At 38.7% G+C, this 14,903-nt stretch overlaps 1 protein-coding gene across 2 annotated transcripts in view; it reads left to right on the top strand.

The window, feature by feature from the left end:
• Positions 1 to 14,903, top strand: part of LOC128534281 (chemokine-like protein TAFA-5) — a 163,209-nt gene that overhangs the window by 100,619 nt on the left and 47,687 nt on the right. For both annotated transcript variants that reach the window (XM_053508653.1, XM_053508654.1), the window contains exon 2: positions 1,311 to 1,460. In XM_053508653.1, coding sequence (XP_053364628.1) covers positions 1,311 to 1,460 — 150 coding nt within the window. The remainder of the gene's footprint in view (positions 1 to 1,310; positions 1,461 to 14,903) is intronic.

The raw sequence follows: 14,903 nt of genomic DNA, 5'->3' as shown, positions 1-14,903 counted from the left end.
TTTTTAAAACATGAATGATTGAACCACATATGTAGCCCCTGACGTACTGTACTCCTCTGACTCTTCAGTATCTCTTTGTCTATATATAGTGTCTCTATTAGCATGAGATGAACCTCTGTGTGGCCATTATTAACTTAAGGTTTGGAAGCAAAGCCTCAGGGTTAGATGAGCTCTGACCTCTGACCCCCCTGTCAATCAAAATTTGCATGCCTAGTAGTGAGAAGAAGCCTGTCTTCCCTGCATATGCACATTGTCATCACTATGCTGGGGAGAAATGTCACTTAGCACTAAGCGAAAGTCTATAACACTGCATTAGTATGGATGTACTGTACTTTATTTATGAGCATCGAACACAGCCTTGAGTCAGTATAGAAACGACAGAAAGAAGCTCTTCCAGATGAAAGTAAATTGCTCCAGGCAAACATCCAGAGGGGACTGCATGCTTTTGTGAATTGGGATGGAGTGCCCTGAGACATGCTCAAGGATTAGGTCGTGCTTTCGAAAAATCTTTTGACCTACAGTTGAAATGCATCATGGTCCAAAAGTCTGAATGCACTACCAGGAGCTGCATTTATTTTGTCATCCAGGAATACATTTCACTCCTCTCCTCTCAGTTTACATTTGACCGGGAATGTCTCCTTTTTTGCTTTTTGTCATTAAATGTGTATGTGTATGTGACTTTATTTAATCCAGAGACTATTCTGTTTTTTAAATTATTTTATTATTATTTTTTTATTGCTATTCATCGCACAGTATATGCACACCAGATGGTATAATGGCATTGTAGAACAAACACTGTGTATATATATATATATATATATATATATATATATATATATATATATATATATATATATATATATATATATATAATATGTTGTACATTGTTAAGACTTATTCAGTTAAAAATGTTATCAATAATAATAAAGTAAAAAGTAAAATGCTTATTAATTATACTAAGAAATATATATTTTCCTGTTCTGGATAATGCATATTTATATAACAGTTGCCTAAAGAAAGAAAATGTAAACCGACCCAAATGCTAGGAAATGCGTTCACTTATACCTTATCTGTACAAATTTCATCAATGCTCTCTACCTGCTCCTGTATGCCTAGAATTTGTATATTGGAACATGATTGGGTCATATTTTATCAGACAATAACACTTAACTGGATAAATGGCAATACTAAAACATAAAAAATCCTTTTATATTTGTGTTTTAACCCTCAATGATATATCCACACAATGGGTACAAGTATGACTGAAGTCTCATCTCTTTGGTTTGTGACACTTCCTCTGTGCCTTTTAGGTCAGTTGGCGGCCGGGACATGTGAGATTGTGACTTTGGACAGAGACAGCAGTCAGCCCCGGAGGACCATAGCTCGGCAGACAGCCCGCTGCGCCTGCAAGAAAGGCCAAATTGCCGGTACGACTAGAGCCAGCCCTGCCTGTGTGGATGGTAAGAGAAGCTTTGTGTCAAAATCCTTGGTGAAAAGACAGATGTGTCAAAAAAATCAGTACTTGCAGGAACAGTCCTGGATGGAGAAGGCAAAAGGTACAAGCTCATAATAGAATTTCTGTTGGACTTTTCCATATTTGTCAATGCACAGAGCTGACATTTCTCCAAATAATGTATCCGAATATGTACTGCAAATGAAGACTGAAATATAAGTCAGTGCTCTATTAGTCTGGTTGCAGCACTCGTGCGGCAACATGTTGAATGAATTGTTTAGCTCCATAGAGTTATTACTGCACCTAATGGTCTCAAATGGAAAGGGCAACAGATAAGAATTGGTGCAGGAATCATTCTGCTCTGAAATTTTCAGGGCAGAGAAGTGGACAGGACAATTAATGACAAGGTTGCAGTTTTCACACCAAACTGGGATAGTTTAAAAATACTCTGTGGCCGCTTATATCATGATTTATGGCAAACAGAATTAAACTAATAATTTTCCAAAAATAAAGTTTCGACACTGTGAGTCTATGATGTACAGTATCATTCTAATTGAGATATATTGCGACGGTTGAGGAGGCCATTTCTGTATATCAGAAACGAGGCTCCCTTTTTCCAAGATCAAAATGTTTACGATGGGTTCAAGTCTTTTGTGTGGTTTATGAGGGCTGGCGATCTGGCACAATAAATCACAGAGAAAAAAAAAAGATTCATGTAAAAATGCTCAAACCAAGCTGTTAGACTGTATGCTGGATGAATGTGTGTCGCTGAGTCTCAACTGTTATGGAGCCACTTCATTAGATAGTAGCCTATAGCTGTGTCATTATTAATGTCGTACTGTCCCACCAAAATATATAGCCAAGAGTCACTGCTGGTTCTGCTTCGAACATCTTGAGAATCTCTGCATTTGTTTTCAGCGTTAAACCGCTTGAGGAAGTGTGTGTTTGTTTTCTGGAGTAGCAGGCAGGGCCGGTGATGTATTAAAGAAACAGCGCGATTAGAAAAACAAAGACCCTTTATTCTTCCCTTGTGCCAGCTACCGTCCCCAAGTTTTAGTATTAGAGTCACAGCATGTCTGGACAAACACGCTCTTTCTCTGTAAACCAACCCCCCCCCCTCACCTCCCCCCCACCCCCCTCTGTCTCTCACTCCGTTTCTCTGTCTTGGTCTCCTTCTCCATGAGCAGCCATAGTCGATCTGGTGTAGAAATGAAAGCACGGGGATGGATGCAGTGAAACAAAAATAGTGAAATAGCGAGGAAACAATTGAGGTTTCAATCATTTTATTCTCTATCAACTTCTCATTACAGTCATCTTATCACTAGCATGCTCGGCGCGGCGACACCGATCTGTGTCCCATATTTTACACACAGGTCGCTCCTTAAGCAAGATCATTCACACGGACATGAATCCATTGCCACCATAATAATCCTCCAGTGCCTATATGTGATTGCGTGTGTGTGTGTGTGGAAGATTGCATCTATATATAGAAAGGTCAAGAGGATGGGAACAAAGAAGCTTGTGTATTCTTGGGATGTGTCTCACAGATCAGATCTCAAGACACCCATTTAAAAACATGAGGAGCTAAAGCTCACAAAGCTGATGCTCTGTATCCCTAATGCTGTATCACACCATCACCAGCACACTTCCACCATCTCCAGTGGCATTTGGGATTATTCTGGTTATAAGGGTTAATCCATTAGAGGGACATTGTTGGAGTTGTTGCTTTTTACATTGCATAAATACAGCTCTTCAGGAATACATGCTGTCTTTTCGTCCTGCATGAGTAACACTGTGTCAGGTTATGGATATTGATTTCTATTAAATGCCAAGAGAAGAAAGAGGCATCTGCTTTTCCCCAATTATCTAAAATGAGTGAGCCCTGAGACCGATTAGGATGTCCCAGACAATATAAATGGAGGTGGACAGTATAGAGAAAACTCGAAACAGAGTTATGAAACTCTTGGCTTCTCTGCAATGAGTTATTTTGGATCTTGTTGTTTAAACTGAATGTGAGAAAACGACATTATAAATAGCCTTCATAATTTTTTTCTTACCAAGCTGTTGGCCAGGATGTGTAGATCTTGTACTCTATTTGAAATGGAAAAGATAATACAGATATAAATGTGCATAACTATAAACTATAAACATTTTCCTAGGGAGCAAATTGGTTCATGCTGGAAATGTGGCTGTGATATTAATAGTTATGTATTTAAAGGCATCATTATTATTATAAGTTGATGCATATGATTACAAATGTTGTATTTTTAAAGAAACCCAACATGTTGGATATTTATGGCCTACTCTTCAAAAAATTTAATAAATTAAAATTTAATGATTTATTTATTCCTTGACAGTTAATTTACTATGCAGATTGAGCAACATGTGAAACGAGTCATTGCAGCATTTTTCTTTCGGGAAACAGAGAAATCTAGAGTATGATAGGGATATTTGGTTGGGTTTAGTGTGACCATTTTCCAATATGTACTGTAAGCACAACCCCTGTAAAATCAAACAAAAAAAAACCACACGTTTACTATTCCAAACTGTGTTTTCATACAATCTAAATTTGATTTACAAACAATCTGAAATTCATTTACTGTTGCCTAGTTTCATTCATTCATTTACCGTTGCATAGAATATTTGTTGCATAGTGCAGTATTTTAGATTATTATATTGTACAGTAGCCTTACATAAAGTACTCCAACCATCAGGAAATAAATAATGTGACTACCACATTGTGACTTTTGTATACTCTTCGATGTTATTACTTTACTTGTATTTAAGTAAACTTACTGTATTATAAAATGGAAATGATTGTAAGTGGCTATAGAGATATTTTTTATCGCCACAAGCATATAAAGTATTGCCTTATTACAAGGTGTTAACGAGAAAAGGCACAGAGAGAGAGAGAGAGAGAGAGAGAGAGAGAGATAGAGGTGCAGCGAGGGCTTTACCAGTAGGTAGTTAATTGGTTTTTCATTGTGACGTGTCAAGTTTTTGTATTTCTTTTCCATATTATTTTTTTACTATTATATCCTAAGCATCGTTGTCAATTCTAGTAGTTATAGTAGTCTAGTTCTAGTATTTATACTATTATAAAAAAAAAACATAACAGAGATAAACAGTACATTGTTTAATATATGTATAATGTATTTTTCATTTTTGACTGACAGATAATTAATAAAGTAGTTAATTGAATCTACTTCAAGCCAATTTCACAACCTTTTTAAAGAAATTAGTGTTATGAGCCTAGTTTAACAGTCGAATAACTTCACTTTTAACATAGCCTATTAATGTTCAATTTGAATTTTTACTCTTTCACAAGCAGCGACGTTTAAGATCTTAAAAGGAATGGGTAATTATTTTTATCTCCCTTTTTTAACATTACCTCTATTACATGGGCATACGTATATATAATGAATACAATTCAATGGAGTAGTGTGACAGTTTACCTAAAGTTTATTTATATATATATATATATATATATTGTTACGAACCGTACACTGTTTTTCCCTTGTGTGTGTGTTCTATGTTCTTTTTAGCGCTTCTAGGTGCCGCCTACTTCAGGACACTATTGGTGGTTTTCCCTGTCAATCATCGTTGGTCACTTGTGACGTCGTGTGGTCTCCGCCAATGGTGATCTGTTCTGATGCCTTAAAACGGAAGCGGCAACGGGAAGATGGAGGCTGCTTGACTTGGCGTGTCGCTGTTGTGTTGCGTTGTGTTATTTTATCCGTTTCTGCTACTACTTTAATCGCTTGTGGTTAAAATGATCCGTGTAACGTTGTCTCTGGTGACATCGGTGTTCCTGTTAAATGAGTGCTTTCGATACTTTTAGCCCGCTTAAGCTCCACTTAAACTAACAGCCGTCTTTCAGACAACGGAGACGTGGAACAGCCTAGTAAGTCACGTGACATACATACCTTGCACGTAGGAGTTTTCTTTATGTATTAGACACACTAGTATAGCGAAGTGCGCTAACTATGTACTTTTGTGTTTTTAGTTAGAGTAAGTTCAGGGCGCATTTGCGCTGAAGACCTTTTGTTTCACATTTTTGTTTGTTTATTTAGAGGATTGGGAGGAGATAGTGGGGATTCTTTTTGTTATGTTTATTTCTTTGAGTTTCTAGCGCCACTTCTCGTTCCCTCTCCCGTTTGTCTTGATTATCTAATTTATTGTTTATTATTTGTGTTTTCTTCAATGTTTGTTGATATTCATGGTTTGGGAGCAATAAACCTTTTGCGGTGCTACTTTGAGTGTCTCTTGCTTCTCTTGCCACATGCTAAGCTTTTTCCTCTGGTCATCTCAATGTTACTCCTTTTTAAATTCCTAGACAAAAACTTCCATCAAAGGTCGTAACATTTAATGGGGGCTCGTCCGGGATGTTTTAATAATTTTGGGATAGATATTACCGGATGGATTGTTAAACCCTTGGGAGGTAAACTAAAATGACCAAGGATATAGCTACGGTGGTGGCAATAGAATTGGTTGACTGGTTAGTAGGGTGTCATAGTAAGTACAGTAGCAGTTTTTTGTAGCACTTTGAGCACGTGACACATCATTTTAAAAAAATGTTCAGTTTAGAGGAATTTGTTAAGAGTCCGTCCTTGGAGCTGCTTAACGTTTGTCGGAAACAGGACCTGTTTTTGGTGGCTGATCATTTTAAATTGATGATTAATAAGCAGGATCGTAAAGCTGAAATTAAGCAAAAGATAACAGACCAGTTACTCGAGCTTAATGTACTTCTCACGCCAACTGTTGAAATGGAGGAGGCGGCTGATCGGCAAAAACCTGGTGATGAGGTGTTTGCTCCTTTTGGATTAGGAGATGAGAACGTATGTAGTGGCAGAACTGAGGCAGATGCAGGGGTGGAGGCCGTTGCAGATGCTGGGATTGGACTGCCACCCTTTGAACCGTTCTCTCCGCTTTCTGTGGGTTCACGAGACGATGCGCGGCTGAAAGTTCGTTTGGCACGTCTATATTATGATTCCCAAGAGCACACCCGTCGGGCTGAACTTGATCTACGTTTGCAGATACGCAAACTTGAAATCGAGGCTGAGACGCAAGTGAGGCTGCGCCAGCTCGAATTGGAGGTTTCAAAGAAGGCTGCGGAGGCTAATCAGCCAGATCCAGTTTCTCCTTCAAATGTTCCTTCAGTGTCGATCTCACCTCGTCCCAATTTTGACGTGAGTAAGCACATTGCTCTTGTTCCACAATTCCGAGAATCAGAAGTTGACTCGTATTTTAATGCGTTTGAACGGATTGCGACTTCTTTGCATTGGCCATTCGAATTCTGGTCTCTGTTACTGCAGAGTAAACTTGTGGGGAAAGCTTTAGAGGTGTACTCCACTTTGTCACTTGATGAAAGTTTGAAGTATGATTCAGTCAAATCAGCGATACTTCGTGCATATGAACTAGTTCCAGAGGCATACAGACAGAAGTTTAGGTCGCTCAGAAAAACTTCTAATCAAACTTTTGTGGAATTTGCTAGAGAGAAGGGCACGCTTTTTGATAAGTGGTGTGTAGCTAACAATGTTGCAGATTTTAATTCGTTGCGTGAGCTGGTTCTCCTGGAAGAATTTAAGAATTGCTTACCAGAGAAAGTGGTTGTTTACCTAAACGAACAAAAGGTAAACTCTTTATCACAGGCTGCTGTTTTAGCTGATGAATTCATTTTAACCCACAAAAATGTCTTTGTTCATTCACGTATGGAAAATACACCCGCTGTTTTATCTTTATCTAACACACAATTTGTGCGTTCGAAAAGCAATGCACCTAGAGTTAGTGAGGATCGTGACTGTTTTTATTGTCACAAGAAAGGACACGTTGTGGTGGATTGTCCCCGACTTAAACGAAAACAAAACTCGCAAGCTAAGCCGGTAGGTTTTGTAAAGACGTGTAAACAGACTACAGCTGTATACTCCAAGGTGGATGTGGATAAAACGTTCCGTCCTTTTATTCTTAAGGGGTTAATTTCTTTGACTGGTCGTGATGAAGATCAAAAAGAGATCACAATGCTTCGTGACACAGGTTCTATGCAAAGTTTTATTGTTGAAAGTGCAATGAAATTTTCTGATAAGACTTCATGTCATTCCAGCGTATTAGTGCAAGGAATTGAAATGGGATGTGTAAAAAGGCCCTTGCATAATCTGCATTTGAAAAGTGACTTGTGTTCTGGATTTGTCCGTGTTGCAGTTTGTACTTCGCTGCCGATGAAAGGCGTAGATTTAATCCTAGGCAATGATTTAGCCGGAGGGAAAGTGATGCCATTATTGGAGGTTCTGGACAAACCGACAGAATGTGCATCTGATGAGGTTGGTGAAGCGTATCCTCATGTTTTTCCTGCCTGTGCTGTTACTCGTGCACAGTCGCATAAAGAGATTGCTTTGAATGACACTTTCTTTTCTTCTGTCATAGACGGAGAGGAAAATTTGGACTGTGAGAAAAAGAAACCGGAAAGGGTGAAAAATTCTTATTTAAATGACACGAATTCGTTAATTTTAAAAATCACACGGGACGAATTAATCACTGCACAGAAAAAAGATGAAACTTTGACTACACTTTTTAAATCTGTAATTCCGCACGATTTGGCTAAGACAAAACAAAGCGCCTATATTTTAGAAAATGACGTGTTGATACGTAAGTGGGGTTCATCACCTGACCAAGCCGAATGGGATGTTTTTTATCAGGTTGTGGTTCCTGTCCCATATCGCCCACATGTGTTGTGCTTGGCTCATGATCATCCACTGTCGGGTCATTTGGGCATAAGAAAAACTTACAGCCGGATTTTAAAGCACTTTTTCTGGCCTGGACTAAAAACTGATGTAACGCTCTATTGTCGATCTTGTAACGTATGTCAAATTGCGGGAAAGCCAAATCAAGTTGTTCCCCCAGCGCCGCTAAATCCAATACCTGTTCTTGGTGAACCATTCGAACATGTCCTCATTGACTGCGTAGGTCCTTTAAAAAAGTCAAAAAGTGGTAATCAGTTTCTACTAACAGTGATGTGTCTAGCCACCCGATTTCCTGAAGCAATTCCTTTAAGAAAAATCACTACACCCGTTGTTCTTAAGACACTAGTTAAGTTTTTCTCGACATTTGGTTTGCCTAAAGTGGTGCAAAGCGACCAGGGCACAAATTTTACGTCCAAGCTTTTTAATCAAGTCATGCAGATTTTAGGAATTACACATCGTACTTCCACTGCGTTCCATCCAGAAAGCCAAGGCGCCCTGGAACGTTTTCACCAAACGTTAAAGTCGATGTTGCGAAAATATTGCATGCAGACTGGTAATGAGTGGGATGATGGCATTCCCATGCTGATGTTTGCTATCAGAGAAAGCGTTCAAGAGTCGCTGGGTTTTAGTCCAGCTGAACTAGTTTTCGGACACCAGGTTCGTGGTCCATTGAAAGTTTTAAAGGACCAAATTTTGGAAAAAGACAGTTTAAAAACGAATGTACTGGAGTACGTAACGAAGTTTCGGAAGCGGTTGCATACAGCTTGCTCAGTCGCAAGAGAGTCTCTTGCCGATGCGCAAAAAGGCATGAAACGAACATTTGACAAAAAGGCTGTTACACGATCTTTTAAGCCTGGTGACTCAGTTCTGGTTTTCTTGCCTATTCCGGGTTCTTCACTGTCAACTCGATTTTTCGGCCCTTATGTGGTGAAGGAGAAATTAAATGAAACTAACTATGTTATTTGTACTCCTGATCGAAAACGAAAAACTCGCGTTTGTCATGTAAACATGCTGAAATTTTATCATTCGAGACCACAAACTGATGTAATTGACAGAGTTCCAGACACTGCTGTTGTTTCTGTTGCGGTCGTGACGGAAAAGCTCATTACTGATACTGAAGAAGACGGGGTAATGTTTCAGAATATTTCTCAGACGACGGTGAGGTTGTGCAATTCTGAAATATTGAAAGATCTTGATTCACATTTAACGAATTTGTCTATTGATCAGAAGAGTGATATGGTGAGGCTCATTTCTGAATTTGAGTGTCTGTTCAAAGACGTACCTGTGCTAACTAATGTCATTCAGCATGATATTGATGTTAAAGATGCTAGACCAATCCGACAGCATGCATACAGAGTGAATTCGGTTAAGCGTTCAGTTATGCGACAAGAAGTTGAGTACTTGTTGAGGAACAATCTTGCTAAGCCTAGCTCTAGTCCATGGAGCTCTCCATGTATTTTGGTACCGAAACCAGATGGTTCTTTTAGGTTTTGCACCGATTTTAGAAAAGTAAATTCACTTACGGTTCCTGATAACTATCCACTTCCTAGGATGGAGGATTGCGTAGATAATGTGGGATATGCAAAGTTTGTGAGTAAGTTAGATATGCTTAAAGGCTACTGGCAAGTACCACTTACACCCAGAGCTTCTGACATCGCTGCTTTTATCACTCCAGATTCGTTTGCACAATATACGGCCATGGCGTTCGGACTCCGAAACGCGCCTGCTACCTTTCAGAGGTTGGTAAACACTGTTTTAGCTGGCATTCCTAATTGTAGTGCTTATTTGGATGATGTTGTTGTTTATTCCAGGGATTGGGTTGAACACATAAAGTCATTACGTGCTGTGTTTGAGCGTTTTGCGAGTGCTTCCTTGACCCTTAACTTGGCCAAGTGTGAGTTTGGTCAAGCTAAAGTGAGGTATTTGGGAAAAGAGGTAGGACATGGTCAAGTTCGACCAGTTGAAGCGAAGGTTGAGGCTATATCGAAGTTCCCAGTTCCCACAACCCGACGTGAACTCCGAAGGTTTCTCGGAATGGCTGGATATTACCGCAGCTTCTGCAGAAATTTTTCGTCTGTGGTTAATCCTTTAACTTCACTTTTAAGTCCTTCTACTGCTTTTGTGTGGAATACAGAGTGCCAATATGCATTTGAGAGTGTGAAAACACTATTAAGTAGTTCACCTGTTCTTGCAGCTCCTGATTTAGAACGTCCATTTAAGCTTGAGGTGGATGCAAGTAATGTTGGGGCTGGTGCTGTCTTATTACAGGATGATGAGCAGGGTATAGCTCATCCAGTAAGTTATTTCTCTAGGAAGTTTAACAAGAATCAGTTAAACTATTCAGTCATTGAAAAGGAGACGCTTGCTCTAATTTTTGCATTACAGCATTTTGAGGTTTATGTTGGATGTAGTGTGCAACCTTTGGTAGTTTTTACGGATCACAGTCCTTTGACATTTCTTTCAAAGTTGTACAATCATAATCAGAGATTGACGCGCTGGTCACTCTTTCTGCAGAGTTACAATTTAGATATCAGACACAAGAGGGGCGTTGAAAATGTCTTAGCGGATGCTCTTTCAAGAGTATAAACTTTTTTGTTTTTCCTAAAAGAGTTTATTCTTAAGTGGGGGAGTGTTACGAACCGTACACTGTTTTTCCCTTGTGTGTGTGTTCTATGTTCTTTTTAGCGCTTCTAGGTGCCGCCTACTTCAGGACACTATTGGTGGTTTTCCCTGTCAATCATCGTTGGTCACTTGTGACGTCGTGTGGTCTCCGCCAATGGTGATCTGTTCTGATGCCTTAAAACGGAAGCGGCAACGGGAAGATGGAGGCTGCTTGACTTGGCGTGTCGCTGTTGTGTTGCGTTGTGTTATTTTATCCGTTTCTGCTACTACTTTAATCGCTTGTGGTTAAAATGATCCGTGTAACGTTGTCTCTGGTGACATCGGTGTTCCTGTTAAATGAGTGCTTTCGATACTTTTAGCCCGCTTAAGCTCCACTTAAACTAACAGCCGTCTTTCAGACAACGGAGACGTGGAACAGCCTAGTAAGTCACGTGACATACATACCTTGCACGTAGGAGTTTTCTTTATGTATTAGACACACTAGTATAGCGAAGTGCGCTAACTATGTACTTTTGTGTTTTTAGTTAGAGTAAGTTCAGGGCGCATTTGCGCTGAAGACCTTTTGTTTCACATTTTTGTTTGTTTATTTAGAGGATTGGGAGGAGATAGTGGGGATTCTTTTTGTTATGTTTATTTCTTTGAGTTTCTAGCGCCACTTCTCGTTCCCTCTCCCGTTTGTCTTGATTATCTAATTTATTGTTTATTATTTGTGTTTTCTTCAATGTTTGTTGATATTCATGGTTTGGGAGCAATAAACCTTTTGCGGTGCTACTTTGAGTGTCTCTTGCTTCTCTTGCCACATGCTAAGCTTTTTCCTCTGGTCATCTCAATGTTACTCCTTTTTAAATTCCTAGACAAAAACTTCCATCAAAGGTCGTAACATATATATATATATATATATATATATAAACTTAAGTGTGTGCATGTATGTATGTATGTATGTATGCATTTAAGTCAAACTGGGACCTTAGCAGCAACCTCATTTCTCCTTTCATCTGTTCCAATCACTTAGCATTCAGCATCACCAGTACTGTATAATAACCACCGTCCTGATCGTCTGTCATCATTTGCACCTGTTTCTTATGCCTCCATGCCTTACATTATATGTTTTTTTTATATGTTTGAATAATTCATACTGTAGGTCACTGTGTGGCCTAACAAATAAAAAATCCTCTGAAACTGGTCAGGTACAGAGACTGGACTGAAAATTAGAGCTAAAAACTTTGCCTTTACAGTCATTCAGTACAATCAGGTAGTCAGCTGACTTCATTTTATTGCTGCATTGCAATAAAATATACGCATGACCAATTGAAGCAAGCCCAGATCATAACATTGTCTCCATGAATAAAATTTATGTATCAATTAATGACAAAGATAGTTCGTTTTATCACTTATGCTAGAGCACCATTAAGCAGTCATTCGTCTACCTGTCTCTCTTTTTATTTTCTCTCAGTTGCAAATTCAGCTTTGTCATGCTATTGTGAAACCATAAAATGCAAAGCCTTGGTCCAGAGTAAAGGAAAATGCTGACTGTTACAAGGTGCTGACATTGGAAATGACGTGGATAATTTGTGTCCCCTTACAGAAAGCTTGACTCATTTTTAAAGCTGTTATATATATATATATATATATATATCGTGCATCTGACACACAAGTCCCTGTGAGTTATTTACAATCAAGAAATGCTAACATGCAAGATCAAGTGCATTAATACAGTATAAACATGTAATTTGGCATACACCAAGAACTACCAGCTGTTACAAAACATTAATCAACTCCTTTTGTTTATTCAGAACTGATAATTCAACAGTGCTGTTTATACAATATTATTTCATCATGTCAGGGTATTTTATTTCGGCAAACTCTTAGTGGGGCTGTTTGCATAATTATTAAATGCATAAATTTAACTCAGTTGTCAATTTCAAATTTGGCTCTTTGCTTGGAAAATTGTTAGTTAATAGATAAGGGTTTTAACCAGTACACACCTAGACTCATCAACAGTTTAGATCTGCACTCCTGCTCTCTACATGATTACATTTGCCTAAAAATGCATCCGTCCTTGTCGGATGAAACCCATTTCATGTCACATTATTATTCAGACATGGCCGCATGCCTAAAATAACCAAGTCTCAAACAACACACAGACAGTATAATGTGTATCCGTACCTTGTTCCAGTCTACAGCATGAGTCATTCTTCAGGCTAGAGATCCGACAGCACTACAATAGCATCAGCGCCGATCTACACAGTGTAACGGAACAAGACTATAGAGTCAAAGTGATGAGAATGAATCATTCCACTAATCATTTGTTCCACAGACAGTGTGTAGGCTGGCTCTTTTGTATTGATCTCACACAGACCTAAATCTAAAGGTCAAATCTGTAAAACTGTAATTCGTTATGTGTGACAAATGTGAACCTACAGGAAACTTTTAATGATGTCATTCTTCGCGACTGTAATAGCATCATCTCTGGTTAAGCGAAGGATTAACTAGGGTGCTGCTTATTATTGCTTTGTTTCATTAGTGGATAGTCTTTTAGCGTTCTTAATGCAATGATGTTGCGGCAAGACAAGCTTCGCGTTGCAACAGATGGGTTTATTAACAGTAAGCAAGGCAGAGTAGAGTTTTATGAGATTAGCCGTCAGGCTATTCAGTGGGCACTGTAAATAATAGAGGTTAAGACAAAAACATGAAACAGGAGGGTCTTTTGAAGTCTGCTGTCAGTGCCTGTGTTTCTCTCACAGCAGGAAAACATTAAATTAGATCATTTTATTGCTATCCTATAGACTTAAGCATACTGTTACAATGGCATAAAATCTTGTGCATCTGGCGTCATGATGCAACATGCAAGAGATTTACATCTATTTATATGGTTGACAAATGAGACAAGACACAGTTTGGAGTGTCACGCAGTATGGAAGACATGATGCTGCTGGGATTTGAGCCCACAACTTTTCAATCCAAGTTTAACGTTTTAACAAATGGTCCTCTAATGTGAATAGACATTGTTGTGTATAGAATAGATTCATAGCGTTTTGAATAGACGTTATGCGCACATAACACCACAGCGTGCAATGAATGTAATACAGTGCAATATTTAGGACAATATGGGAACAGAGTACCTTTCAGTGAAGGTAAGAATTAGTTCAGCATTTAGTTGCACATTATTTTTGACTTCTTTAAAGACTGTATGCCAAGTATATTTCCTGTGAAATACAGTATCAATACTATTACCATTATCAGGACCTGAGGACAGATATTCATATCGGTACAAAATCAATCTTTAAAACTGTGAAAAAGAAAAGAGTAACATGTTAGTGTCAACACACCTACAGTGGTGGCCGAAAGTATTAAGACAGCAGAAATTCTCCCTTTTGTTGTTAATCTTTTAGCTGCTCCCATTAAGGGGTCGCCACAGCAGACCATACGATCCGCACACAACTTGGCAGAGGTTATACGCCGGGTGCCTTTACCCACACAGCACTCCCATTTTAGTGAGGCTTGGGACCGGCACTGCATCCAGTGGTTGGATAGGAAGCGAACCAGGCATTTTGCATGATTTTTCTGATTGATTTTACTTTTGTACATTTACATTTGGCAGACGCTCTTATCCAGAGCGACTTACAAAAAGTGCTTTAATGTTTACATCATTGGATACATACTTACACTGGGTTAACTAGGTTAATAACTAAGTGCCATTAGTCCAACACAACTGGGAAGAGTTTTTTTTTTGGTTGGGGGCAGTTACACAACTGGTCGAAAGTTTGGACACACCTGTTAATTATGTACATGTTTTTTTCCTGTTCTAATTCCATATTTCTTTCTACACTCTCTTAATCTCCTTTAAACTGATGATATTGCGATCTGCAACTTATGCAATGTAAAACCTTCATAACGGCTCTAATCAACTATACAGTTCTTGAAAAAACTATTCCAGAACAGCTGACCTTCGCATCCTAAAATAACAATTATTTCATAGTTTTGAAAAATCCAGTATTGTTGTATTGTTGTCAGTATTGTTGACATTATCAGGATTTTTAACATTTTGTTTAAACTCAGGAAAAGACATTTTGTCCCTATGTCCATGCTAA

The sequence above is a fragment of the Clarias gariepinus genome, chromosome 12 (assembly GCF_024256425.1).
Source record: "Clarias gariepinus isolate MV-2021 ecotype Netherlands chromosome 12, CGAR_prim_01v2, whole genome shotgun sequence".
Taxonomy (NCBI): domain Eukaryota; kingdom Metazoa; phylum Chordata; class Actinopteri; order Siluriformes; family Clariidae; genus Clarias; species Clarias gariepinus.
The sequence above is the reverse complement of the archived record's forward strand: the minus strand, read 5'-3'. Positions and strand labels throughout refer to the sequence as shown.